The sequence below is a fragment of the Xyrauchen texanus genome, chromosome 1 (genome assembly GCF_025860055.1).
Source record: "Xyrauchen texanus isolate HMW12.3.18 chromosome 1, RBS_HiC_50CHRs, whole genome shotgun sequence".
NCBI lineage: Eukaryota > Metazoa > Chordata > Actinopteri > Cypriniformes > Catostomidae > Xyrauchen > Xyrauchen texanus.
The window spans coordinates 37,389,772-37,416,527 of record NC_068276.1 but is presented as its reverse complement, the minus strand read 5'-3'; the positions used below and the strand labels follow the sequence as shown (position 1 = coordinate 37,416,527).

The 26,756-nt window shown below is 41.0% G+C and overlaps 1 protein-coding gene across 3 annotated transcripts in view; it reads right to left on the bottom strand.

Moving 5' to 3' along the window:
* Positions 1-26,509, bottom strand: part of LOC127627403 (receptor-type tyrosine-protein phosphatase N2-like) — a 301,164-nt gene extending 274,655 nt beyond the window's left edge. For all 3 annotated transcript variants that reach the window (XM_052103780.1, XM_052103859.1, XM_052103942.1), the window contains exon 1: positions 26,258-26,509. In XM_052103780.1, the coding sequence (XP_051959740.1) occupies positions 26,258-26,336 (79 nt within the window). In that variant the 5' untranslated portion in view covers positions 26,337-26,509. The remainder of the gene's footprint in view (positions 1-26,257) is intronic.
* Between the last annotated feature and the right edge of the window lie 247 nt (positions 26,510-26,756).

Sequence of the window (26,756 nt, the reverse complement as noted above, 5' to 3'; positions counted from 1 at the left end):
GCCGAGAAGTCTTACAGGTCGCCCTCCACAGTGGCTGGTACATCAGCAAAATACTCTGCATGAAAAATCTGCATTTGGTGGGTGTTAATTTCAAACCTTGTTCACCAGGAATAGGCTGTACAACAAATTTGGAAGAAAGGAGATTTACTGTTGAACCATGTTAATAAATGTTTAATTAGTCATATATAGATCTCACTTTAGATTAGGTCACATAAAATGCTTAGCTAGCCATTAGTAAGTGCTTTATTATGACCTTTATTAAGCATTAATAGTAAAATTTCCTAAAACATTAATGTACACATTAATTAAGCAGAAATGTGTATCCAATTCATTACATATGTAATATCTTTATTAACTATGAATTTATGCTTCCTTAATGTTCTCATAAACACTTCTTTACCACTGGTTTACATCAACTAAAATACATCAGTTAGGTATGATTAACAAGTTGTTTACTAAGGATAAAAACAATTATCAAACTCCATATATATGAACTTATTAAACAATAATAAATAATGTGCTAAAGTGAATAGAAACAAATAACATTAGTGTAGGAACACTAATTTATAAATGATCAATTAACTACAAATGAACGCTTTACAAATACTTTATACTATGTAGTTATTATAAAGTGTTATCCATCTTTTTTGTCATATTGACCAATTGTTATTTTCTGCAAATAAATGCTTTAAATGACAATATTTGTATTTGGAATTTGGGAGAACGTTTTCAGTACTTTACAGAATAAAACAAAAATCTTTTTGACAGATGGACGGACGGACAAACAGATAGATAATAATTATGAAAAAAAAATCAGGTTTAAATAGTTAAGTCATCTGAAGCTAACTCAAAACGGTAGAGGCAAAAACAAAAGCAACTGTTCTGAAAATGTTTCGCATACTGTACATGCAATCTTCTCACAGCCATGTACATTGTCCAATTTGGTCCAGGACAGAATCTAATAAAGTTTATGAACACCATGGTTTACAGATTGAATCTGTTATTGTGTCTACATGTTGTCAGAAGCTTAGGCAGGTTTCCAATATCTATCATTTATATCTATGATTTTTCCTCAGTCAAGTATTTGTTACTGTATCAAAAACACATAAAGAACATGTTGTGACAACCCAAGATGGAGCAAAGCAATCTTCAAGGGCAGAAAGCACACAATGCAAACACAATTGCACAGGGAAATCATATCTGCAAGTGAAGCACATAAATCTGTTTTATCAAAACATAATAGGCGTTCACAAATTCACATTTTCAATCCTTGAGTGAGATAAAAATATACATATATTTTGCTTGTTCACACTGAAAGTTTTTTTTTGTGATAACAGCTGAATGACTGTACATTATCCAGCTTATTACACAGCTACTAACCAAATAAATAAATACATGGACATACAATATTGTTTCACATTGAAATTATGTAATTTGAAAAGAAATAAATAGTTGAACAGCTGGACTCAACCTTCGGTTTGCGTCTGAGTTCTGTTGGTGTTAATTTTGTGAAAATGACCATCTGGCTCCTCAATATTCAGCCTTTTACAAGACTACTTACCAAATTAATAAATAAATGTACATGAAACATTGATTTAAGCTGAAATTATTTTATTAGCTTACTCACGTAGAGATTGCACAGTGAGCCGAGAAGCAGGAGAGAAGCCTCGTAGAACCCGGATGAGCAGTCTGAAACATCTTAATCCCCGATGTGCCATAATTAGAGCAATATCTGATCGCTGGATGGCACCATTGACCAAATAGAATAGAGTATTCCAGAGAGCCATGTAATAAGTTGGAATTAATAAAGGACAGATGAATAGTATTACATTAATAATTTAGTAACTAATATTAACTAAAAGGGAAACACAATAATTCTTTTATTTTTTTCTAGTTTGCAATGCAGGTTCTTATGAATTCAATATTTGTATTAAGGTTGGCTTCATAACTTTTTGAAAACATTTATATATTTTACAAACAATTTGATTGAATGACTCCAAAAACTTGTTTTTACCAGTGTTGTATAAAGTATCCATTTGTCATACTTAAGTAAAAGTAAAGATACCTTCATGGAAATTGAATTAAGTAAAAGATAAAGTAAATCATGAGAAAATAGCAAGTAAAAGTATTAAAATATCTTAAATTACATTTACTTAAGTATCAAATGTACAGGTAAATTGCATAAATTACGGAACAGTTAAATAAACCCATGGCAACTTATTTGATTGGTGGTGCTCATCCTTTACTCTCCCTCATGCCATCCCAGATGTGTATGACTATGAGTGGTGGTGGTGTAGTGGGCTAAAACACATAACTGTTAAGCAGAAGGTTGTTGGTTTGATCCCCACAGCCACCACCATTGTGTCCTTGAGCAAGGCACTTAACTCCAGGTTGCTCCAGGGGGATTGTCTCTGTAATAAGGGCACTGAAAGTCGCTTTGGATAAAAGCATCTGCCAAATGCATAAAATGTAAAATGTATGACTTTCTTTCATCTGCAGAACGCAAAAAAAAAAAAGTTTTTAGAAGAATATTTCAGCTCTATAAGTTAATTCAGTAAAAGTGAATAGAGGCCAGATATTTCAAGCTATAAAAGGCAAAAAAATTAACTTTTAACCATACTACTACAGTGGTTAAATCCATGTCCTCTGAAGCAATTTAGTTGGTTTTGGGTGAAAACAAACCAAACTGTCACTCATTTTAACTTTATATCTTGCCATTACAATCTCTATGCATAATCATGATTTCAAGCTTAATTTCAGTTTCTAGTGCTTGATGCATGCGCAGAGCCCTAGGTGGCGCTATAGGAAAGTGTAATGGTGCTTGAAATCCTGATTTATGCACTTAACGCTGATGATCAAGGCATTTTGTTGTTAGATCTTGAAGGGATGTTGCATGATATAATATTGGGAGGAAAATTTAATCTTTTGACGGACTCAGTCCTTGATCATAGTGAAGCAAAAGTGTGTAAGCCCCCCTAGAGCAACACTGACAATATCTTACAGATATTTGGAGACTTTTGAACCCATCTGGTAGGGACTATAATTTTTTTTCATCAATCCATAAGATTTATTCTGGAATAGATATTTTTTTATAATATTTCCTCAATTGTAAACATCTTAGTCTCAGATCACACCCTGGTGAGTTTAGAGGTGTTTCCATATACAGAGAAAAATAAATCATATAGTTTGCACTTTAATGTATTCTTTTTGCAAAATCCTGAATTCCAACAAATGTTAAAGGCTGAAATCAATGTTTCTATGGAGACCAATTGGTCCTCAGTATCCTCTGTGGGTGTGGCTTGGGAGGCACTTAAGGCAAGTTATTAGGGGCCAAATCATACAGTATGCCTCTTTCACCAAAAAATCCAAAGCAAGAGAACTCGTGGAACTGGAAGGGAATATTAAAGGTGCTGAAGCAGAGCTGAAGCGCTGAATGTTGTCTGATGGCCTCAGAGAATTGACTGGATTGAAATACAGATATATTACTAATTTGTCACAGAAGATGGAGTTTTGGCTTTCAGGGCAAGACAGTCATATTTTTTGTTGGGGGACAAGGCAGTGAAGCTTTTGGCTAGATATATAAAGCAGAGAGAGTCTTTTTCTACCATTCCCTCTGCTGGTGGTGAAATGTTTATCTTGGCCATTGATATTAATAATGCTTTTAAAGAATTTTATCTTGATCTCTATAGTTCCACATCTTTGTCTACTGATGAAGATATTAGAAACTTTGTGGAACCATTAGATTGCCCTAAACTGATGACTGAAAAATTATCTTGGTTCTGAGATAACCTTGGAGGAGCTTGGCAAGGTAATTAAGGCCTTGTCTACAGTCAAGGCTCCGTGGCCAGATTGATTTTCCATGGATTTTTTTAGATATAATGCTACAGAACTGGCTCCACTTTTACTAGAAGTTTATACAAATCATTAAAGAATGGAAAGCTTCCGCCAATCATGACATAAGCCCAGTTCAGTCTGATTCTTAAAAAGGACATAGATCCAAGTGAGTGTAAGAATTACAGTCCAATTTCCCTGATCAAGCTACAGGTAAAAATATTGTCCTAAATTTTGGCTAACCGATTAAGTAAAATAATGACATCTCTTATACTTATAGATCAGGTAGGGTTTATTCGGGGCCGCAGCTCTTCTAATAGCATTAGGCATCTCATCAGTATCATGTGGTCAGTGGCTAATGATCAGAGTCCGGTCACTGCCATCTCACTTGATGCTGAAAAGGTGTTTGATATGGTAGAATGGGATTATCGTTTTAAGATTTTGGAAATATACGGGTTCGGGAATACTTTTATTGGATGGATTAACCCTTTCCAGCCGGAGCGTTCAAATTTGGGAACAATTATTCCCATGGTTCCTGTATCAGTATCTTTGCCTGCCAATCACTGATTTTCTTTCTGAAAACTGCCAGATACTCATGACAATATAAGCTAAAAGCACATATGATTGCTTAAGGGGTTTATGAGAATAATAAATGTATCGTCATCATCCTCCATTTGCCTGGGGGGATATCCCGGGAGATTACCTCCAGTGTTGCACTTACTGCTTCAAATTGAAAACTGAGTTATTTAGCATGTGTTGTCAATATTGTTTATTGAAAGTCTAAATGTTTTAGTTACGAAGAATTTATTTGTGGGAGTAATGCTAGTTATTTATGGAAAAAATGACATGACTGTCGGCGTTCATCAGACAGGCAGCTAGCCTCTATTTTTAAACAAATTTCTATTATACTATGTATATTTTAGCTTTTTTTGGCCAATTTGTCACTTGGGGAAGATAGTCAAACCTTTTTAGTTACGAAGCATATATTTGTAGTAGTGCTTTTTTTGGAAAAACTTTGACCGTCATCGGCGAGCCTCTTCATTTTTATATACAATTGTTTTGGCAGTTTCTGTGAAACTTGCTAAATAAACATTAACTGGCAATACTATGTACATTTTTATCTAAATATCAAAAACTTTTTTTTGCCAATTTTGTTGCTTGTGAAAAATCTGCCTGAAGTAATGTGAGGCAGAGAGCAGATGCTGTTCAGACATTTTTTTCTTTTTTTTTAAGCTGTTCAGACCTGCCAGGAAACTGGCCTGCTAGTTAGATAATTAATCTAGCTTGTTGATTTTCCATGTAATAAAAAATGGTAGATATATTTCTATAATTTAGCAGATAGCCTTACCCATCCATCACACAGACATAATAAACTTGCATTAGAATAATAGCACTCAATTTTCCATAATCCCTCTTTTTTTAACCTAAGCATTTTTTATTTGTCATTTTTAAAGCTGAGGTGTGTAATTTATTTGACATTAGCATCAACAAATGGTACTGATTGAGCAATGAAGATGTTGATTTTGACCCCTTAATAAAAAGGTTTTTGAGCGATGTGGGCAGGTGGGCTTCATTACATTTATCTATGGTTAGGAAGGTTAATGTTATTAAAATGAATTGTATTCCAAAATTCAACTACCTGCTAAAGTCTCTCCATTTAAATGTCCCCTTCTCTTATTTCAAGCAATTTGATAGTATAGCAAAATCTTTCATTTGGAATGGTAAGCATCCCAGATTACATTTCAATAAGTTACATAGGCCGATTGACATAGGCAAGATTTTGTTTTATTATTATGTATTCGGTCTCAGACATTTGGCTCATTGGTCGCTTCCACCTGAGAGAGCCCCTCCCTGGTTTTGTATTGAACAGGAAGTTCTTGCCCCTATTTGATCTCTAAACTAACCGGAGAAGTTAAGTCACATCCGTTATCTCATATTTGCATGCAGTATGGACAAAATTGTCCAGAGTGTTTCATTTGGACATTAATTTGAATGTTGCCTCGAGCATATTGCTGAACCCACAATTACATATTAATAAGTCCCCTTTCTGGTGGCCAGAGTGGATTTTAAGGGAGGTTAATACACTCAGTAACCTATATGAGAGTGGAGTGTTGAGATCTTTTGAAAATATGGTTCAACATTTCAGGATTCCCAGATCTCATTTCTTTAGGTATTTACATCTGCACCACCTGCACCCCCCTAAATTGACAGATACTCTAGAAGTGGTGATTACTGATTTTGGAAAAGGTCATAAGGCATCAGTGTATTACACCCTGTTAATTCAGAGTCTGTGGGACAGAGCTTCAACTTCTCTCAAGAGATTATGGTAGAAAGATTTAAATTTGGTATTGGAGGAGGAAGTGTGGGATAGAATTCTAAAAAAAACATCAACCCTACATCTGGAGATTCAAGGGTGCGTCTGATGCAATTTAAGATTTTGCATTGATTCTATTGGACTTTAGATTGTATAGTCTTGGTCTCATAGACACACCCACCTGCTTGCGATGCCAATCAGAATACGGGGGACACAACCCATCTCTTTTGGGGATGTGTTAAGATCCAATAATTTTGGTTGAGTGTTCAGAGCTTTATGTGTGATGTATTAGACACTCATTTTTCATTTTTCCCCAGACCCTGCGATAGGGTGGTCATTCATTTTGGGGATAGTCACTTAAAAAGATTTTTTATTTTTTTATTTTTATGTTCTAATTGTAATTCAGTTATTATTGATTAGCTAATTGTGAACTATACCGTCATCATTTCGATATTACTTACTGATTAGTTAATTATGTTTCCTATTAGTTAATATTAGTTACTAAATATTTTATGTAGTTCTACTCATTTGTCCTACATTTGTTCTTGCATAAGTACCTATTAAGTATGAAACAGTATTCTAAAGTGTTACCCTCCATATATTTACGCCTGTCAAGCAAACTTCTCTACAGCAGTAATCATTGATTAAATCCCTGTTTATGGGTATTTAACCAGATCACCACTAGTCTTTTTTTGATCCTGCTAAACATAAAATATATCCTAAGCCCCAAATGCTGTCACTGCCATTTAACTTGTTTTGCAGTTGGGGATTCTCAAGGGGGACAACTTATACACTGCTCCTTTCATCAGAAAGGCCTGATAAATATAAAAATGTTACAGTTGGACCACAAGTCAGGTGAGGAAAGGCCCATAACTGGGGGGTCCAGTTGAAAGCATTTATCAGGGGGCTCCAGACCTATCAGTATGAATTAAAGATGCGACATGGTGGGATTCTGGGAGTCAGGAATAGACAAAATGACCTTTCCCTCTGTGCAGCTGAATGATTTAGATGTACACGAGAGACAGGGAGAAGAAAGAGAAATGGAGGGGTTGTAAAAGAGAAAGAGGAGACAGTGAGAATTTCCTTTAATATTGAGGTGATTGAGGGCTAATTCTCAGGGGGGAAGCAGAGAAAATTCCCGCAGAGTGCACACACACGACCTGAGGGAGAAATGAAATGGAAAGGAGAGACACTCAACATGCAGCTGAATGAGGGGAATGTGAGAGAGAAAACTGCCATTCTAATTAGCCAAGTCAATTCACATGCTTAGACATGAGTGCTGAACACAGTGTCGGCACTACCGGGGGCTGTGCCACCCCACTTTAGTATCAATCGTCTTTGTATTTCCTAATTTTTTGTTTAAGTAAGTTTATCAACTTAATGTTAGTCTATTTTAACAGAAGGGGAGACAAAAGAATATTCAAAAAAATGGCCCATTAACTGCTTGTTTACATTACGAGGAAAAATAGGCAATGTTAATTTTAGAGCTAAAAGGGAATTGTTGTCCAAAGGCCACCCAAAATATGATTTAAAAGACCTTTTCACTCAGAAAGGAAAGATCATGATGCTGTCATTGGTGGCTAATTTCTGATTTCAATAGATAAGAGGTGAACATAATGATTTTTAGCCTACAACAAATTTGCAGAGATTTTCAAGGCATGGTATTAATTTTCGTGTAATGGTAAAAATATATTGGAAAATAATGTGTTAAGGACTATAGGTCATATCATTTGCATAACATTACTTCTGGTTAGTCTGATTTGTGGGTTGGATTTGGTGATCTGAATTGACTGCAATGAAGTATTAGAAGTATTAGTATTACAGTGCATCCGGAAAGTATTCACAGCGCTTCACTTATTCCACATTTTGTTATGTTACTCCCTTATTCCAAAATGGATTAAATTAATTATTTTACTCAAAATTCTACAAACAATCCCCCATAATGACAACATGAAAGAAGTTTGTTTGAAATCTTTGCAAATTTATAAAAAAATAAATAATAAGAATCACATGTACATAAGTATTCACAGCCTTTGCTCAATACATTGTTGAAGTAACTTTGGCACAAACTACAGCCTCAAGTCTTTGTATGATGTATGTGTATGTATGTGTATGATGCTACAAGTGTGGCACACCTATTTTTGGGCAGTTTCTCCCATTCTTCTTTGAAGGACCTCTCAAGCTCCATCAGGCTGGATGGGGAGCGTCGGTGCACAGCCATTTTTAGATCTCTCCAGAGATGTTCAATCGGATTCAGGTCTGGGCTCTAGCTGGGCCACTCAAGAACATTCACAGAGTTGTCCCGTAGCCAATCCTTTGTTATCTTAGCTGTGTGCTTAGGGTCGTTGTCCTGTTGGAAGTTGAACCTTCACTCCAGTCTGAGGTCCAGAGTGCTCTGGAGCAGGTTTTCATCAAGGATGTCTCTGTACATTGCTGCATTCATCTTTCCCTTGATCCTGACTAGTCTCATAGTCCCTGCTGCTGAAAAACATCCCTACAGCATGATGCTGCCACCATCATGCTTCACAGTAGACATGACGCTTGCCATTCAGGCCAAAGAGTTAAATATTTGTTTCATCAGAGAATTTAGTTTCTCATGGTCTGAGAGTTCTCAGGTGCCTTTTGGCAAACTCCAGGCGGGCTGTCATGTGCCTTGTACTGAGGAGTGGTGCAGAGATGGTTGTTCTTCTGGAAGGTTATCCTCTCTCCACAGAGAAACGCTGGAGCTCTGTCAGAGTGACCATCGGGTTCTTGGTCACCTCCCTGACTAAGGCCCTTCTCCCCAGATCACTCAGTTTGGCTGGGCGGCCAGCTCTAGGAAGAGTCCTGGTGGTTCCAAACGTCTTCCATTTACGGATGATGGAGGCCACTGTGCTCATTGGGATCTTCAATGCTGCAGAAATCTTTCTGTACCCTTCCCCAGATCTGTGCCTCAATACAATCCTGTCTCGGAGGTCAACGGACAATTCCTTGGACTTCATGGCTTGGTTTGTGCTCTGACATGCACTGTGAACTGTGGGACCTTATATAGACAGGTGTGTGCCTTTCCAAATCATGTCCAATCAACTGAATTTACCACAGGTGGACTCCAATCAAGTTGTAGCAACATCAAGGATAATCAGTGGAAACAGGATGCACCTGAGGTCAATTTTGAGTGTCATGGCAAAGGCAATGAATACTTATGTACATGTGTATTTTCATTATTTATTTTTAATAAATTTGCAAAGATTTCAAACAAACTTCTTTCATGTTGTCATTATGGGGTATTGCTTGTAGAATTTTGAGGGAAAATAATGATTTAATCCATTTTGGAATAAAGCTGTAACATAACAAAATGTGGAAAAATTGAAGCGCTGTGAATACTTTCCGGATGCACTGTATGGTGTGTTTTGAATTTTGACTCCCAAACTGTATTGTAAAAGGCTATGAAGTCTGGACTGTTCTGGGTCCCAATAACGAAATCTTGATCTTAGTATTTAAGAGTTTTTTTCTACAAGCAATTTTACAAATGTTTGTTATTTTTGGGGTTATTCTCTAAATGTTTCCCCACCCCCGTAATTCATCCTGGCGCCGACTCTGGACATTAAGAGATCATTGTCTCTGCCTGAATAACAAAACTAATTTAGTAATGTAAGGCATACCTAGACAAAAAGAATTAATCAGTTTCAGATTGTGTAGTGTGTGCATGTGGGATTTAAGAAGGATTTTATTCAATTGAAGTGTTTTGCCCATTGGTGTTTTTAAGACGCTCTTGATGTAAAAATGAATTCCAGTGTCCAGTACAGCAGTGGTCTGAATGCTCATAAGTAATTAATGTTGTCGTTAAGAAATTTACATTTTCAGAACACTGAGGTCCTGGGGCAAAACACACATATACATACGCATATCATTAAGTCTGCATTTTGTAAAGATGTTCTGTATTTCATTTCATTTATTTCCCCTTACACATAGCTAAATGTATATATTGTTGAATGGCAAAATAAACTTTATGGAATTATTGCAATCTCAGGAAACTCACTTGAAAGACTAGTCTTTTTTGTGAAATGTCCACTATAGCTTGCATTTGGATGTAGGCCAATGGGAATTCAATATCTACATTGCAAACATAAGCTTAGAAAGAACTGTGAATAACACTTCCACATCTAGGACATGTGGGAAATAATTGGAGAATTTATATTTTAATTAGATGTTTGTACACAATTGTGTTGAAGCAAGCATGGTGTAAATACCTCACAGTCTGTCCCTTTGATCCATAGGAAGTTTCTTTAGTATCATCTACTATATGTTATTAATGCAATTAACATATTGATGTGTTCCTGATTGTTAACATTGATATTTGAAAAGTCATTGCCCTTCTTGTTCTTTCAAACATGAACATCTGTAGAGAGGATCCTACTCTACTTCTATTACGGGATATTTTGAGCCTAATTTCATAAAAATGAAATGACTGGTGACATTTCTGCAAAATGAAATGACGTGGTTCATTACACATATTTCAGCAGTTCCAAGATGAAATGTCCATTGTGTGGCACTAAAGGCAAGTAAAATTTTTCCCGAAACAAAAAAGGTTTTAAAGGTTAATGCTCTTTCAAGTTTTAAACAACATAATCTACTTCTCTACATTAAACCTAACCGAAAATGTCAAAAAAAAAGCAAATGCAAGATAAAACAGATGAGATTTAAGCTAGTGATGGGGAGTCGACTCCAAAAGAGTCAATTCCTCGACTCTGACTCGTCCTAGAATCTAAGTCTCTGATACAGGAATCAATTCTTTTGTTCGACTCTGTAACTTTACGAACATGTGAAGGCTAAAAATGGCATTCTTAAGAACCAATCACATCCTTTACAAGCATCTGTTGGTTGGTGGGACACCACCTCATTCATCATGTGCATTTAAGTGTGTAACCCGGACACACACACACAAGATGAGACAGTCACAATGTAAGTCAAAAAACTGCTTTTATTGTTAACAATAAAAGCAGGCAAAAGTACAAACGGGCAAATCCAGTGAAGAGTTGTCGAGGGAAGCGTAGGGTCAAAAGCCGGGGAATCAAAGAGAGTAAAGGGGGCAAATCCGGGAGAGTAGTCAAGGGGAGCGAGGGTCAAAGCCAGGGTAAACAGGATCGAGAGGCGGGTAAACTAACAAAGGGAGTAGACAGGGGTACTAGGGGAACGAGGAGCTGGCAAGCTAAGGGGGTAATCAAGAGGAGTTCCAGAGGAGATCAAAACTAGATGAGACTAGCGGGGGCAAAGACACGGGAAACTAAATACAATAACCAACCCCCGTGAAACGGATGTGCTGTGGTATTTATAGGGGAAGGTGCAGGTGTAAACAATGAAAGGTGATGAGACGAGTGAAGGTGAAACGAATAAAGGGGTGATTGAGACGAGTGCAGGTGGTCATAATGTTCTGGCCATAGGAGCGTGCATGTGAGCCCGAGGAGAGAGACCTGCTAACGAGCAGGAGATCTCGAGGGAGCAAAACGAGCGCAAGAGCTCGAGGGAGCAAAACGAGCGTGAGCTCGAGGGGGGCGGAACGAGCGTGCGAGCTCGAGGGGGCGGAACGTGCGTGCGAGCTTGAGGAGTGAGTGTGTGTGCGACGAAGCGGGGATGGGGCAGAGGAGCGGGTTCGTGACAGTACTCCCCTCTAAAACGGATGGCTCCTGACGGCCGCGCCGGTTGCGAGGAAGTGGTGCTGGACGATCCCAACAAACAAAAAACCCTGAACAGACAACCCACAAAACACACAAACAAAATTGAGGGCAGTCCAAGGGGCACAGAGGGAAATGAGACAGTCCATGGGGTCAATGGGCAGTTTCAAGGCAAGGTCAGGGGGAACATAGCGGACAGGCGGGTGGTCAGGAGATCTAGGGGGCAGCCATAGGGCAGAGGCTGGGTCAGGGGGTCTGGAAGGCGACTGGAGGACAGGGACTGGGTCCGGGGGTCTGGAAGGTGACCACCGGACAGGAACAGGGTCAGGAGGCCAGGGAAGAGCCCACAGGACAGGGAGAGTGTCAGGGGGCCACCGGACAGGGTCAGGGGCCAAGGAAGAGCCATGAAATGCGGTGCCGTCAGAGGCGGCACTGTAGGCGCCTCTGGAGGTGGAGCCGAAGGAGGCTTTAGGGGCGAAGGCCTGAAAGGCTCTGGAGGTGGAGCCAATGACGGTGGCGCCGTGGGAGGCTCTAGAGGCGGAGGCCTGGAAGGCTCTGGAGGTGGAGCCGAAGGAGGCTTTAGGGGGGAAGGCCTGGAAGGCTCAGGAGGTGGAGCCAATGGAGGTGGCGCCGTGGGAGGTCCCCGAGGCGATGACCTGGCAGGCTCTGTAGTCTTGGGGGTAGAGCCGTAGGAGGCTCGGGAGGCGGAGCTGTAGGAGGCTCGGGAGGCGGAGCCCTAGGAAGCTCTGGAGTCTCTGGGAGTAGAGCCGTGAGAGGCTCGGGGAAAAAGGTCGTGGAAGACTTGAGAGGCTCTAGAGGTGGGGCCCTGGAAGGCTCGAGAGGCTCGAGGGGGGGAGCCATGAAAGACTCGAGAGACGGAGCCCCGAGAGGCTCGGGAGGAGGAGAAGCCCTGGAAGACTCGAGAGACGAAGCCCTGAGAGGCTTGGAAGGGGGTGGAGCCCTGAAAGACTCGAGAGGAGAAGCCCTGAGAGGCTTGAGGGGAGGAGGAGCCCTGAGAGACTCGAGAGGGGAAGCCGTGAGAGGCTTGAGGGGTGGAGCCATGAAAGACTCGAGGGAAGGAGCCCTGAGAGGCTTGAGGGGAGGAGGAGCCCTGAGAGACTCGAGAGGCGAAGCCGTGAGAGGCTTGAGGGGTGGAGCCATGAAAGACTCGAGGGACGGAGCCCTGAGAGGCTCGAGGGGAGGAGGAGCCCTGAAAGACTCGAGAGGGGAAGCCCTGAGAGGCTTGAGGGGAGGAGGAGCCCTGAGAGACTCGAGAGGGGAAGCCCTGAGAGGCTTGAGAGGGGAGGAGCCCTGAGAGACTCGAGAGGCGAAGCCGTGAGAGGCTTGAGGGGTGGAGCCATGAAAGACTCGAGAGGAGAAGCCCTGAGAGGCTTGGGAGGGGGAGCCCTGAAAGACTCGAGAGGAGAAGCCCTGAGAGGCTCGAGAGGAGGAGCCCTGGGAGGCTTGGGAGGAGGAGCCCTGGGAGGCTTGGGAGGAGGAGCCTTGGAAGGCTCGAGAAGAGGAGCCCTGGGAGGCTTGGGAGGAGGAGCCTTGAAAGACTCGGAAGGAGAAGCCCTGAGAGGCAGTGCTCTGGGAGGCTCGAGAGACTTGAAAGGCAGAACCCTGGGGGGCTTGGGAGGTAGAGCTCTGGGAGGCTCGAGAGGAGGAGCCTTAGGAGGCTCGAGAGGAAGAGCCCTGGGAGGCTTGGGAGGAGCCCTGGGAGGCTTGGGAGGAGGAGCCTTGGGAGACTCGAGAGGCAGAGCCGTGGAAGACTCTGGGGGCGGAGCAGAACCCGGCAGAGCCGTGGAAGACTCTGGGGCGGAGCAGAACCCGGCAGAGCCGTGGAAGACTCTGGGGGCGGAGCAGAACCCGGCAGAGCCGTGGAAGACTCTGGCGGCGGAGCAGAACCCGGCAGAGCCGTGGAAGACTCTGGCGGCGGAGCAGAACCCGGCAGAGCCGTGGAAGACTCTGGGGGCGGAGCAGAATCCGGCAGAGCCGTGGAAGACTCTGAGGGAACCTCTGCGGTCTTGAGCACAAGACGAGACTGGAGAGAAGGGGCCCTCTTCCTTCTCTTGCGTCCTCGGCCAACAGGGGACGTGGCCATGGGGACGGTCGAGGCTACAGGCGCTGGCTCGCCGACCGTGGCGGGCATGGGCGCTGGCTCTCTGGCCGTGGCAGGCATGGGCGTTGACTCGCTGGCCATGCCAGGCTTCGGGACTGGGGCCGTGACAGGCTTCGGGACTGGGGCCGTGACAGGCCTCGGGACTGGGGCCGTGACAGGCCTCGGGACTGGGGCCGTGACAGGCCTCAGGACTGGGGCTGTGACAGGCTTCGGGACTGGGGCCGTGACAGGCCTCGGGACTGGGGCCGTGTCAGGCTTCGGGGCTAGGGCCGTGTAAGGCTTCGGGGCTAGGGCCGTGTAAGGCTTCGGGGCTAGGGCCGTGTCAGGCTTCGGGGCTAGCGCCGTGTCAGGCTTCGGGGCTAGGGCCGTGGTAGGCTTCGAGACGGGGGCCGTGGTAGGCTTCGAGACAGGAGCCGTGGTAGGCTTCGAGACGGGGCCGTGGTAGGCTTCAAGACGGGGGCCGTGGTAGGCTTCAAGATGGGGGCCGTGGTATGGAACGCTGGTTCAGTTTCTGCCTCCCCCACAGTAAACGAGGAACCAGCGTACAGTAGGGCAAGGTCAATAAACTGAGCCAGGTTGAGAGAGCAGCGACCACCTGGCATGAATGATGAGGTTGGCTCATTCAGTCCACATTGAAAAATGTCTTTCAGAGCCACCTCATCAAAATTCACCTGGTACGCCAGGGCACAAAAATCCATAACAAAAACCTCCAAGGGTTGACTCCCCTGACGCAACCCCAAGAGTCGGCCGCTGGCTCCTTAATGTCGATGGCGGGGTTATAAGTTACACAACCGCTGCCTCGCATAAAAACCCCTTGGTCAGCGTCCGAAGAGCCAAAAAACCTCTCCGGGGGTGGAGAGTTCACGGCGCTCAAATATGCATGGGAAGCATAAACGGGCTCAGGGGCAGACACAGGTGACGCAGGGTGACAAAAATCAAAAATCGCACGTACCTGCTGGCCCTGGGCTGTGAGCGCGCGATCATGACTCCCACCGGTAGATCCTGGGGCAGAGTGCGCTGAAAACCTCCGCTCTAGTGAGCTGCGCGAATTCTCCGCGTGATGCATTGTGACTGTCTTCAGTGAGGTTGGTTATTCTGTAACCCGGACACACACACAAAGGTGAGACAGTCACAATGTAAGTCAAAAAACTGCTTTTATTGTTAACAATAAAAGCAGGCAAAAGTACAAACGGGCAAATCCAGTGAAGAGTTGTCGAGGGAAGCGTAGGGTCAAAAGCCGGGGAATCAAAGAGAGTAAAGGGGGCAAATCCGGGAGAGTAGTCGAGGGGAGCGAGGGTCAAAGCCGGGTAAACAGGATCGAGAGGCGGTAAACTAACAAAGGGAGTAGACAGGGGTACTAGGGGAACGAGGAGCTGGCAAGCTAAGGGGGTAATCAAGAGGAGTTCCAGAGGAGATCAAAACTAGACGAGACTAGCGGGGCAAAGACACGGAAACTAAATACAATAACCAACCCCGTGAAACGGATGTGCTGTGGTATTTATAGGGGAAGGTGCAGGTGTAAACAATGAAAGGTGATGAGACGAGTGCAGGTGAAACGAATAAAGGGGTGATTGAGACGCGTGCAGGTGGTCATAATGTTCTGGCCATAGGAGCGTGCATGTGAGCCCGAGGAGAGAGACCTGCTAACGAGCATGAGATCTCGAGGGAGCAAAACGAGCATGAGAGCTCGAGGGAGCAAAACGAGCGTGAGCTCGAGGGGGGCGGAACGAGCGCGCGAGCTCGAGGGGCGAACGGCGGCGAGCTTGAGGAGTGAGTGTGTGTGCGACGAAGCGGGGATGGGGCAGAGGAGCGGGATTCGTGACAAAGTGAGAGATAATGTGCGTGTGCAAAAGAGAGAGTGGGGTGATTTTAAAACTTTCAGAAGTTTGTGTAGTATTACATTAATGCAAAGGGCAGTGGTTGAATAAGTGGATTCTCCAAATTTGTCTAGTTTCTAAATGACAGTTAAATTATAATGTTTTACACTATAGTCATGCGCTGCAGTAAAAGTGTTAAGGTCACAAGATAGCATTATGTGAGGAACAGGATGAAAAGTGAGTGTTTATGAACTGAAAATCTGCCTTTTAATTGTGATTTGTGTTTATTGTGTTTATAGTTGTGACCTCTAATATTTATTTTACCAGGAAATAGCCACAAAATGTACAACCAGCCACGTAAAAATTATTTTTCAAAAATGTAGGTATAGTAACGTGATTCTATTAGACCAGAATGGGTATTTGTCTTTAAAAGAGGATGTGTTACCCTGAGGTGAACAATCTATTAATTCGTTTTTGACTGTAGCCTTGGTCTAAATTAAAGTGAGAAATGTATTTTGGTTATATACATATAACTGTAATGTAAACACTTTATAGTAGGCTGATGTGGAAATCATTCAAAGGTTCTGGCTGAAAACAGTGGGTGGGAGGTAAGGAGATGGCATTACATGATGGGTAGTGATTTGAGGAATTTGCTTGAGAAGCGTGGCATTTTGCCAAGATCCAAATTCACCATATACTCAATCAGTAAAATGGGTAATAATTCCTGATGACTAATGATAAGAGTAGACACAGACACACATGCACAGTCACAGACACATTAATCAATGAGGTGAGTGTGGCATGATACCAGTCTGCATTATGGTTCCCTGTGTGTGCCAGAACGTCAGACACTGCGGGGAGTTAAAAGGATGCTGGGATATATTAACAGATAACAGCTTGTGTCTTTACACACACACAGAAGGGAGTACTCTCTCTCTTTCCATCTCTCACTCTCATCTCACACTCCCACAAAGACAGGTGACAAGACCACACACAGAAATACAAGCTCATATACCAAAAACAGGAAAGGATGACAGGCACATTCAATGAAAGCAGTGCTTCAGAAAGGATTTAGATTTCATACTGAGATGATTAGCAATGACAATCACAGCTTTGTGAATCCTTGTTGACAGTCTCATTGAGAAACATCCAACCAATGCACTATTGTATAAAGTACCAATCACCATCCTTAAGTAAAAGTAATGCTATATTTATGGATATTGATTAGATGTACTCAAGTGTCAAAAGTAAAATTAAATGGCATGAATAATGTTACAGCTGATCAGAAACATGGAAACCTATCTGTGTGGCCAGTGTTGGCAAGGTGCTGGAGTCTATGTTAGGATATTTAGGAGTTGTTAACTCAAGAACCTCTCAGAATGATTCAGTGAGTAAATGTCATATTACAGCCACCCAGGGGTGTGCAACACAACAAAATAAAATACCAAACAAAGGCCACAACACTCCTGAAACAATCCACACAATGAAATTAACAGAAAGAAACATATTTTCAAAAAGGCTGCATTTAAAGTCGCTCACCACAGAAGTGCTATAAGATTTTTCATAAGCTAACTTAAAGCACATAACTTTACAACGCTGAATATGTTTGAGCCATGAACACATACAATTAATTTTTATCCGTAAAAACCTTACATGAACAGTCTCTTCACTTCGGATTACCCACAACACTTCTCTCGTGTCTTTGATTCATGACTCGCAACTCATGATTCCAGAAACGTATTGTTCAAACCATTTGCTAACAGAAAAAAAAAAACCTAACAAAAAAACAACATTCATTCATTCGCAAATCAGACATCACTATCACTGAGAACATATGCAGGATACATTTCCAGCATACTGTTTATTTATTTATTTTTTTGCAGTTTGGAGTCACAAAAGTAACTACATTTATCAGAGTCAAAATATTAATTTTATTTTCATAAAGTTAGCAGAAAGAACCATTTTCAGCAGATTATGTACATAGACTCAACAATTCTGTCCACATTGTTGAATAGCAAATAAGACTGTCAATGAATTAATAGGCTAATTTGTTTGTTAAAAATAAATAAAACTGATTTATCTGGCATTCCCTGGTGTTCATTTTATCAACAAAAAAAGATTACATTTGTAAAACATGGCAGATCATTAAAATTGTCTCCAAAATTTCCACAAGAAAAATGTGTACAAAGCCTGATTTTTTGACAGGCAATTTTCTGTGCACATCTTAAGAATTTGACTTGGAACATAAGCAAGGAAGTCCAGGTCAATCTTGAAAACAATTATCTAGAAGACATTTTTCTGCCTTTCATTGCTACTATTTAAAAAAAAAGAAACACACTTATAACTTGATGATTAAATATATAATTTTTACTTTCCTGTGGTGTGACGCTCCTATTTTGTTGATTGTTGTTTACATTAATGTTTTGAATTTATGTAGATAAAACAAATTACACAAAATACTTGAATGTTTACAGTTAATTGTAAGAATGGTGTCATACAAAACTCAATCTAAAACTACTTTACACAGCATTTTTCAAATAGTATCAAAATTATTGTGCTCGCAGTTTTCAGACCTCAATATTCATTGATTGACAACATGGAAAATGAGTACTCATACAAATTAATTTGTCACAGTCCATGGCCATCGAAATGAACTACTGAAATCGTTGATTAAAAGTGATTAAAACAAAAGAGCTTCTAAAAACTTACACTTTCCCATGAAAAAATAATAAGAAATAAATGAAGTCATGTCCTCTTGTCAACTACCTTACACCTCTAAACCAGACACAATGTTAAGAACTTGGTCTTCTTACAGAGATATGAATCAACCTTAATGTTTATGGAATGACAAGGATACTTAATGGGAAATACAGTATTCATTCTTAAATGTCAAATTCAAATTTACAGAATCAGTTACACAGCAAATGCATTAAGGACATATTGCACCTGTGTTTTCATTTAGTCAAGTTCAATTTTAATCATTTGATCTTAAAGAGATAGTTCACCTAAAATTCTCTCATCTTTTCTCACCCTTTTCCACTGAACTCAAACAAAGATTTTTAGAAGAATATCTAAGCTGTGTAGGTCCATACAATACAAGTGGCCCAAACTTTGAAGGTCAATGAAAAAAGTACATTAAGGCAGCATAAAATTAATCCATATGACTCCAGTAGTTAAATCATGTTTTCTAAAGCAATATGATAGGTGTGTGTGAGAAACAGATCAATATTTAAGTCCTCTTTTACTGTAAATCTACACTTTCACATTCTGGTGTGGAAATGACTTTGAATTTCACCTTTAGCCACCTACTGGTCAGGACCGGTCAAATGTGGAGATTTAAAAAAGGACTTCAATATTGATCTGTTTCTCAAGGACACCTATCATATTCTGAAGACATGGATTTAAACATTGGAGTCATATGGATTACTATCATTTTGCCTTGATTTGGACCTGAGTTCTGATCACCATTTACTTGCATTGTCTGGATCTACAGAGCTGAGATTTTTTTCTAAAAAATCTTTGTGTTCAGCAGATAAAAGAAAGTCATACACATTTGGCATGGAATAAGGGTGAGTAAATAATGAAAGAATTTTCTTTTTTGGGGTGAACTAGCCCTATAAATATTATGAGAAACAGATGTTAACAGTTGCATACTGTGGCAACTCAAAAACAAACACAAAGACAATGTTAAGCTTCATTTAATGAACCAGATAGCTTTCAGCTGTGTTTGATATAATGGCAAGTGATTTTCTAGTACCAAATTAGCAATTTAGCATGAATACTCAAGGAAAAGGTGTTGGAGTAACGGCTGCTGGAAATTGGGCCTGTCTAGATTTGATAGATCAAATAGCGATGGTGCTGTTTTCTACATCAGTAATGTCCTGACTATACTTTGTGATCAGTTGAATGCCACTTTTTCGGAAGGAAATTGGTACTTTAATTCACCACAGCAAAATCTGTACATTATTCCAAATATTTGGCCACCAGTGTATATATACAGTGAATCTAGAAAGTTTTCACAGCGCTTCACTTTTTCCACATTTTGTTATGTTACAGCCTTATTCCAAAATTCATTATTTTCCTCAAAATTCTGAAAACAATCCCCCATAATGACAAAATGAAAGAAGTTTGTTTGAAATCTCTGCAAATTTATAAAAAATAAAAAAAAAACTAAAGAAAAATTAAAATCTTATACTTCGTTGAAGCACCTTTGGCACCAATTACAGCCTCAAGTCTTTTTGTGTATGATGCTACAAGCTTGACACACCTATTTTGGGGCGGTTTCTCCCATTCTTCTTTGCAGGACCTCTCAAGCTCCATCAGGCTGGATGGGGAGCATCGGTGCACAGCCATTTTCAGATCTCTCCAGAGATGTTCAATCGGGTTAAAGTCTGGGCTCTGGCTGGGCCACTCAAGGACATTCACGGAGTTGTCCCGTAGCCACTCCTTTGTTATCTTGGCTGTGTGCTTTGGGTTGTTGTCCTGTTGGAAGATGAACCTTCATCCCTGTCTGAGGTCCAGAGCGCTCTGGAGTAGGTTTTCATCAAGGATGTCTCTGCACATTGCTGCATTCATCTTTCCCTCATTCCTGACAAGTATCCCAGTTCCTGCCGCTGAAAAACATCCCCACAGCATGATGCTGCCACCACCATGCTTCACTGTAGGGATGGTATTGGCCAGGTGATGAGCAGTTTCTCCAGACATGACGCTTTCCATTCAGGCCGAAGAGTTCAATCTTTGTTTCATCAGACCAGAGAATTTTGTTTCTCATGATCTGGGAGTCCTTCAGGTGGGTTGTCATGTGCCTTTTACTGAGGGGTGGATTCCGTCTGGCCACTCTACCATACAGGCCTGATTGGTGGAGTGCTGCAGAGATGGTTGTTCTTCTGGAAGGTTCTCCTCTCTCCACAGAGAAATTCTGGAGCTCTGTCAGAGTGACCATCGGGTTCTTAGTCACCTCCCTGACTAAGGCCCTTCTCCCCTGATCACTCGGTTTGGCCGGGCAGCCACCTCTAGAAAGAGTCCTGGTGGTTCTAAACTTCATCCATTAATTGATGATGGAGGCCACTGTGCTCATTGGGACCTTCAATGCTGCCAACATTTTTCTGTACCCTTCCCCAGATCTGTGCCTCAATACAATCATGTCTTAGAGGTCAAGGAAAAAATTCCTTAGACTTCATGGATTGGTTTGTGCTCTGACAAGCACTGTTAACTGGGGGACCTTATATAGACAGGTGTGTGCCTTTCCAAATCATGTCCAATCAACTGAATTTACCACAGGTGGACTCCAATCAAGTTGTAGAAACATCTCAAGGATGATCAGTGGAAACAGGATGCACCTGAGCTCAATTTTGAGTGTCATGGCAAAGGCTATGAATACGTACATGTAATTTTTTTATTTTTAATAACTTTGCAAAGATTTCAAAAAAACTTCTTTCATGTTGTCATTATTGGGTATTATTTGTAGAATTTTGAGGAAAATAATTAATTTAATCCATTTTGGAATAATGCTGTAACATAACAAAATGTGGAAAAAGTGAAGTGCTGTGAATATTTTCCAGATGCACTATATATATATGTGTGTGTATATATGTATGTATATATGTATATGTATATATATATGTATGTATTATATATAGTTGTTAGATAATTTTGTCATCCAATGTATTTAATTTTTTTGTTGATCTGCAATCCCCGTCTTGATACAGCTCAGCTGAGGGAAGAAAGAACTGACAGACACGAATGGTATCAAATCCTTTCTTCAACTTTTATTGTTCCAGCATTCTGCTATATGGTCCAGAAAACCATATTCCACTGGACCCCCACCAATGAAATAGTTCTTTACCTTATATGGGGGTGACATACATTCGAGGTAGTGTGAAACGTGAGACAAAAAAAACACATTCCTAAAGAACACATCCTTTGAACAAGGAGAAGCTTTGCTTTGTGATGACACAGCAAGCTACATCACCCAGAGAAGTTGTTGAGAAGCCTTAATTATTCCACAATAGTGTAAACTAATTAACATTTTAAAATCGATATCTTGAAGGCCTGAGTTAGCCAGGCTGTACACATTTAAACATATCATCTCTCATCTACTAACCTACTTGACAGAAGTTTAATAAATTCAAAGATGTTGAACCTCACAGGACTCTCAAAATTTCTCTCAAACAGACCCAAGTTCAGTCAGGACAACTGTGTGTATAACATATTGATAGGATACTGGTCGCAGATCTAGACAATTGGAGCTGGGATGGATGTGGGTTTCAGAGAAAAACTCTTTCAGCATGCTGCAGTAAAACCAGCTTATCTGCTAAACTGAGCAATTTTAATGTCAGACAAAGAGAGAATCACAAGTTGATTGGCTACCTGATTAGAGCTGACAGCAAGATGATTGGCTTAACATGTCACATGTGAACAAGCCAACTGGCTATATAACAAGTTCAAAGAACTCAGCTTGCGCTGCATAGTAGGGATGGGCGTTACCACTTATTTTCTTTTTGACCAATAATTTAAAGGCCAATATCGTTGATACCTATACCAATACTATTCTATTAAAATGTAATTTGTTAATTTCTTGGGATAAAATTATTTAAAATATAATTTTTAGTCATAATTCAAGTCATTACTCTTTTTTATTTATAATTATTTTTTACATTTGTGAGCCTAAACAGAAAATCATACTTCTGTTTTGTTTATCATCTACAAACTTAAACATAGTTTCACTATAGCAACTATAGTTTAAGCATGGTATTTATTTAAACAAGTTACCACACAATTAACCATGGTTACTACAACAATATTACTCTAAGTGGTTGAAACCACTTTTTACTTACTTTTAGCCTATATAGCTCTAAGCATTCTCTAAGGAAACAACATCTAAACATTTAGTGTTGTCTGCAAACTATGGCTGGTGTGTGAACAGTGAAGAGAACAAAACATAACAGAACAGAACAGAAAAAGGCTGCCAGTTTGTTTATTTCAGTCTCCTTTTCTCTGTGCTCCGAGCTCCTTGAGCTAGGTGTCAAGAGAGCGTGGGAGATATTGTTCACCTCAAACATACAGGAAGCATCAGAGATTCTAACTGAGCAATAGATAACATCTTCGATTAAAAGAGCCCAGTTTGAATCTCTGATGCTTACTGTACATTTGAGGTGAGCAACATCTACTACGATCTGTATCCGCACACTAGAGGCTGCAGAAAAGGATCCTGGGAAATTACAATCTTCAATATGATGTTAACTTGGTGATGTAAATATAACACACAGTGGGACTGCACATCTGCATGTGCACAAAGGGAAACACAGGAAATGGATTCAACTATCAAGAGGACATTAGGACCAAAAAAACAAAAACAATGATTGATTCTAACACACTGACTGTTGCTGCCGTCAAAGGCAACTCATATATTTCAGTTAGGGTTCATAGTTAAAATATAAATATATGAGGTAAAAATCATATGATTTAAATAATGTATCATGGCCAATAAATAATAATTTCATGTTTATTTCTTTGTTAAAAACTTTGTGAAAGAAGGGGGGAACTTATTTGTTGTTCCGTGTGGAAATTATCATTCTGTTGCTATGGTGACGCTGTATGGGTGCACTCGCTAAGATCAGAGAGACATGTGCTGCGGCTTGCGAGCCTGCTGTCTGAAAGTCCGAAGATTGCAAAGTTATCCATAAGTTTTGTCGGTGAAGCGTGAAGATTAATACCCCTCAAGTTTACCCTCTCGGGTTCATGTGGCCAATGAGGTATATTTTTCTTTCTTTGTCAATTATTTGTGTTACGTGACTGTGTTTGTAACAAGCCAATTAAGATATTATTTTACAAGGCATAAATGTATGCTTTATTTCTTAGTTTTCTATGTGATTTTCGTTTAGTATTGTCTACAAGTATGTCAAGAATTTAAGGTTAATTAAAGTTGTTCTGTGTTTTTATTTATACCAGTTCTGACGGCAATGTGGAAGTGAGCATGTAAAGACATGTTTGAATACTCTGTCACCTAATAAATGCCCGTTAAAACCCAGGAACGACTTGAGCCTTTATTAAACCTCGAGGGGAGTAACACTGACCATTTGTATATCTCATAGGAAAGTCTGATTCACTCTCTTTTTCTGTCTCTGGTTTCTGTCTCACAAAAACAACAAAGTGCATTCTGTGTCCATGCCAATGTTTGTGAACAGTTAGGCCTTTGTGTGTTGTGTTGCTTACACATCAGAAAATCGATCAGAAACAGCATGTATGTGTATTATTTTTTTTATAAAACACCTAGAAAAAAACCAAAACATACACATGCAACCGAAAGATGAAAAACACAGACATAAATGAAGACTGGCATATAAGCCTCCAACAGACTGTGTAACCCGTTCTATTCATCAGTGCTTCACATAACTCACTCATCCCAACTCAAGACATCCATTCTTCTCAAATCACAGCTTCCTTAACAAATATACAGTATCGGAATATATATATATATATATCTCACCTAAAGGATTATTAGGAACACCATACTAATACTGTGTTTGACCCCCTTTCGCCTTCAGAACTGCCTTAATTTTACGTGGCATTGATTCAACAAGGTGCTGAAAGCATTCTTTAGAAATGTTGGCCCATATTGATAGGATAGCATCTTGCAGTTGATGGAGATTTGTGGGATGCACATCCAGGTCACGAAGCTCCCGTTCCACTACATCCCAAAGATGCTCTATTGGGTTGAGATCTGGTGACTGTGGGGGCCATTTTAGTACAGTGAACTCATTGTCATGTTCAAGAAACCAATTTGAAATGATTCGAGCTTTGTGACATGGTGCATTATCCTGCTGGAAGTAGCCATCAGAGGATGGGTACATGGTGGCCATAAAGGGATGGACATGGTCAGAAACAATTCTCAGGAAGGCCGTGGCATTTAAACGATGCCCAATTGGCACTAAGGGGCCTAAAGTGTGCCAAGAAAACATCCCCCACACCATTACACCACCACCACCACCAGCCTGCACAGTGGTAACAAGGCATGATGGATCCATGTTCTCATTCTGTTTACGCCAAATTCTGACTCTACCATCTGAATGTCTCAACAGAAATCGAGACTCATCAGACCAGGCAAAATTTTTCCAGTCTTCAACTGTCCAATTTTGGTGAGCTCTTGCAAATTGTAGCCTCTTTTTCCTATTTGTAGTGGAGATGAGTGGTACCCGGTGGGGTCTTCTGCTGTTGTAGCCCATCCGCCTCTAGGTTGTGCATGTTGTGGCTTCACAAATGCTTTGCTGCATACCTCGGTTGTAACGAGTGGTTATTTCAGGCAAAGTTGCTCTTCTATCAGCTTGAATCAGTCGGCCCATTCTCCTCTGACCTCTAGCATCAACAAGGCATTTTCAGCCCACAGGACTGCCGCATACTGGATGTTTTTCCTTTTCACACCATTCTTTGTAAACCCTAGAAATGGTTGTGCGTGAAAATCCCAGTAACTGAGCAGATTGTGAAATACTCAGACCGGCCCGTCTGGCACCAACAACCATGCCACGCTCAAAATTGCTTAAATCACCTTTCTTTCCCATTCTGACATTCAGTTTGGAGTTCAGGAGATTGTCTTGACCAGGACCACACCCCTAAATGCATTGAAGCAACTGCCATGTGATTGGTTGATTAGATAATTGCATTAATGAGAAATTGAACAGGTGTTCCTAATAATCCTTTAGGTGAGTGTATATATATATATATATATATATATATATATATATGGGATCATTCATGACATGCTGATGAAATTCGAACCTTCGTCCCTGTGAGCACGTGCAACCCGCTGTGCCATGGGTCCAGCCTATGACAAGGCTTGACGAACATACCATGCAATTATTCTGGAAATATCACTAGCAAACCAGCCCAGTCTTTGAAGATTGCTCCAGTCTTCAAAAGTTTGCTGTCACTCATGACGAACTGATCAAAGCTCAATAAAAACCCAAACGCACGTTTGCTTAGCGGAGAGCAGAGCCAGACAGTAGATCTGTATCTGTTTATACAGCTCGAATCGGGCCGTTCCCTGCTGAGACTGGCTCTCGCTCTTGGCCTGTTTGTTAGAAAAACTAAGCCTGCCAATGCTCTTTAACCAACCGTAACGCAATTATGTAATCCACTGTCAGTGCAGCTGACTGTTTGGCGACCCTATTCTAGTAATGATCTTCCATGCTCAAGGAAACAAGGCTCCGAGGGAACTGTCCTAAAATAAAGATATGAACCACCATTTTTTGCAGAAACACAATTTCTTTAATGTAATAACCTACGAATGATGACAGAAAGATTTTAACTATTTAGTCTATTGACCAGCTTGATTATTTTATAAATAAACAGCTAAAATACATTAAAAGGAAACATCATGTTTTGAACGCCAAACTGCTGTGTAACAATTTACCGTTTTGTTAATCGTGCTAAATTACTTAGAAAATATATGTAAAGTTGTCTTCTTTCCGACCGTATTCGGGTGAAATTCACACACTTTGTGGGACGTTACATTTAACTAACTCACCGAATTTCCTGTCGGCGTTGGCAGCAGCGAGCGCGTGGAGAGAAAGAAAGGCGAGGACCAGAACGCGCACACAATCCATCCTGCCCGTCGAGTCCAAACACCTTCCGTTAATTCAGCATCGCGAGTTTCACGTTCCACGGGTGATGTGTTGAGATTAATGCGAATATGAGCGACGGTGAAATGAGTGATGCTGGTACCTTGTGTCCTGTCCTCAACTCTTGAGGAGCGCAAGGTGCATTCAGCACCACGGTCAGCGCCCCTCCTCAGCTACTGACGTCACTAGCTCGCGTTCGCTTTTTCTTCAACATTTCATTTCTGGTTCTGCGTGGTCAGTTGTACATTGTTTGCAGAGATTTAACTCGATTCATGGCGGCTCCCGCACTCTTATCAGACAGTCAGACGGAACGGCTCGAGGCAGGGTTATCTTTGCTGCTCCAGAGCAGCCATTGTGCTCAAAGGTTGTGCCCCCTACCGAAACGTGAAAATGATTCTACTAGTT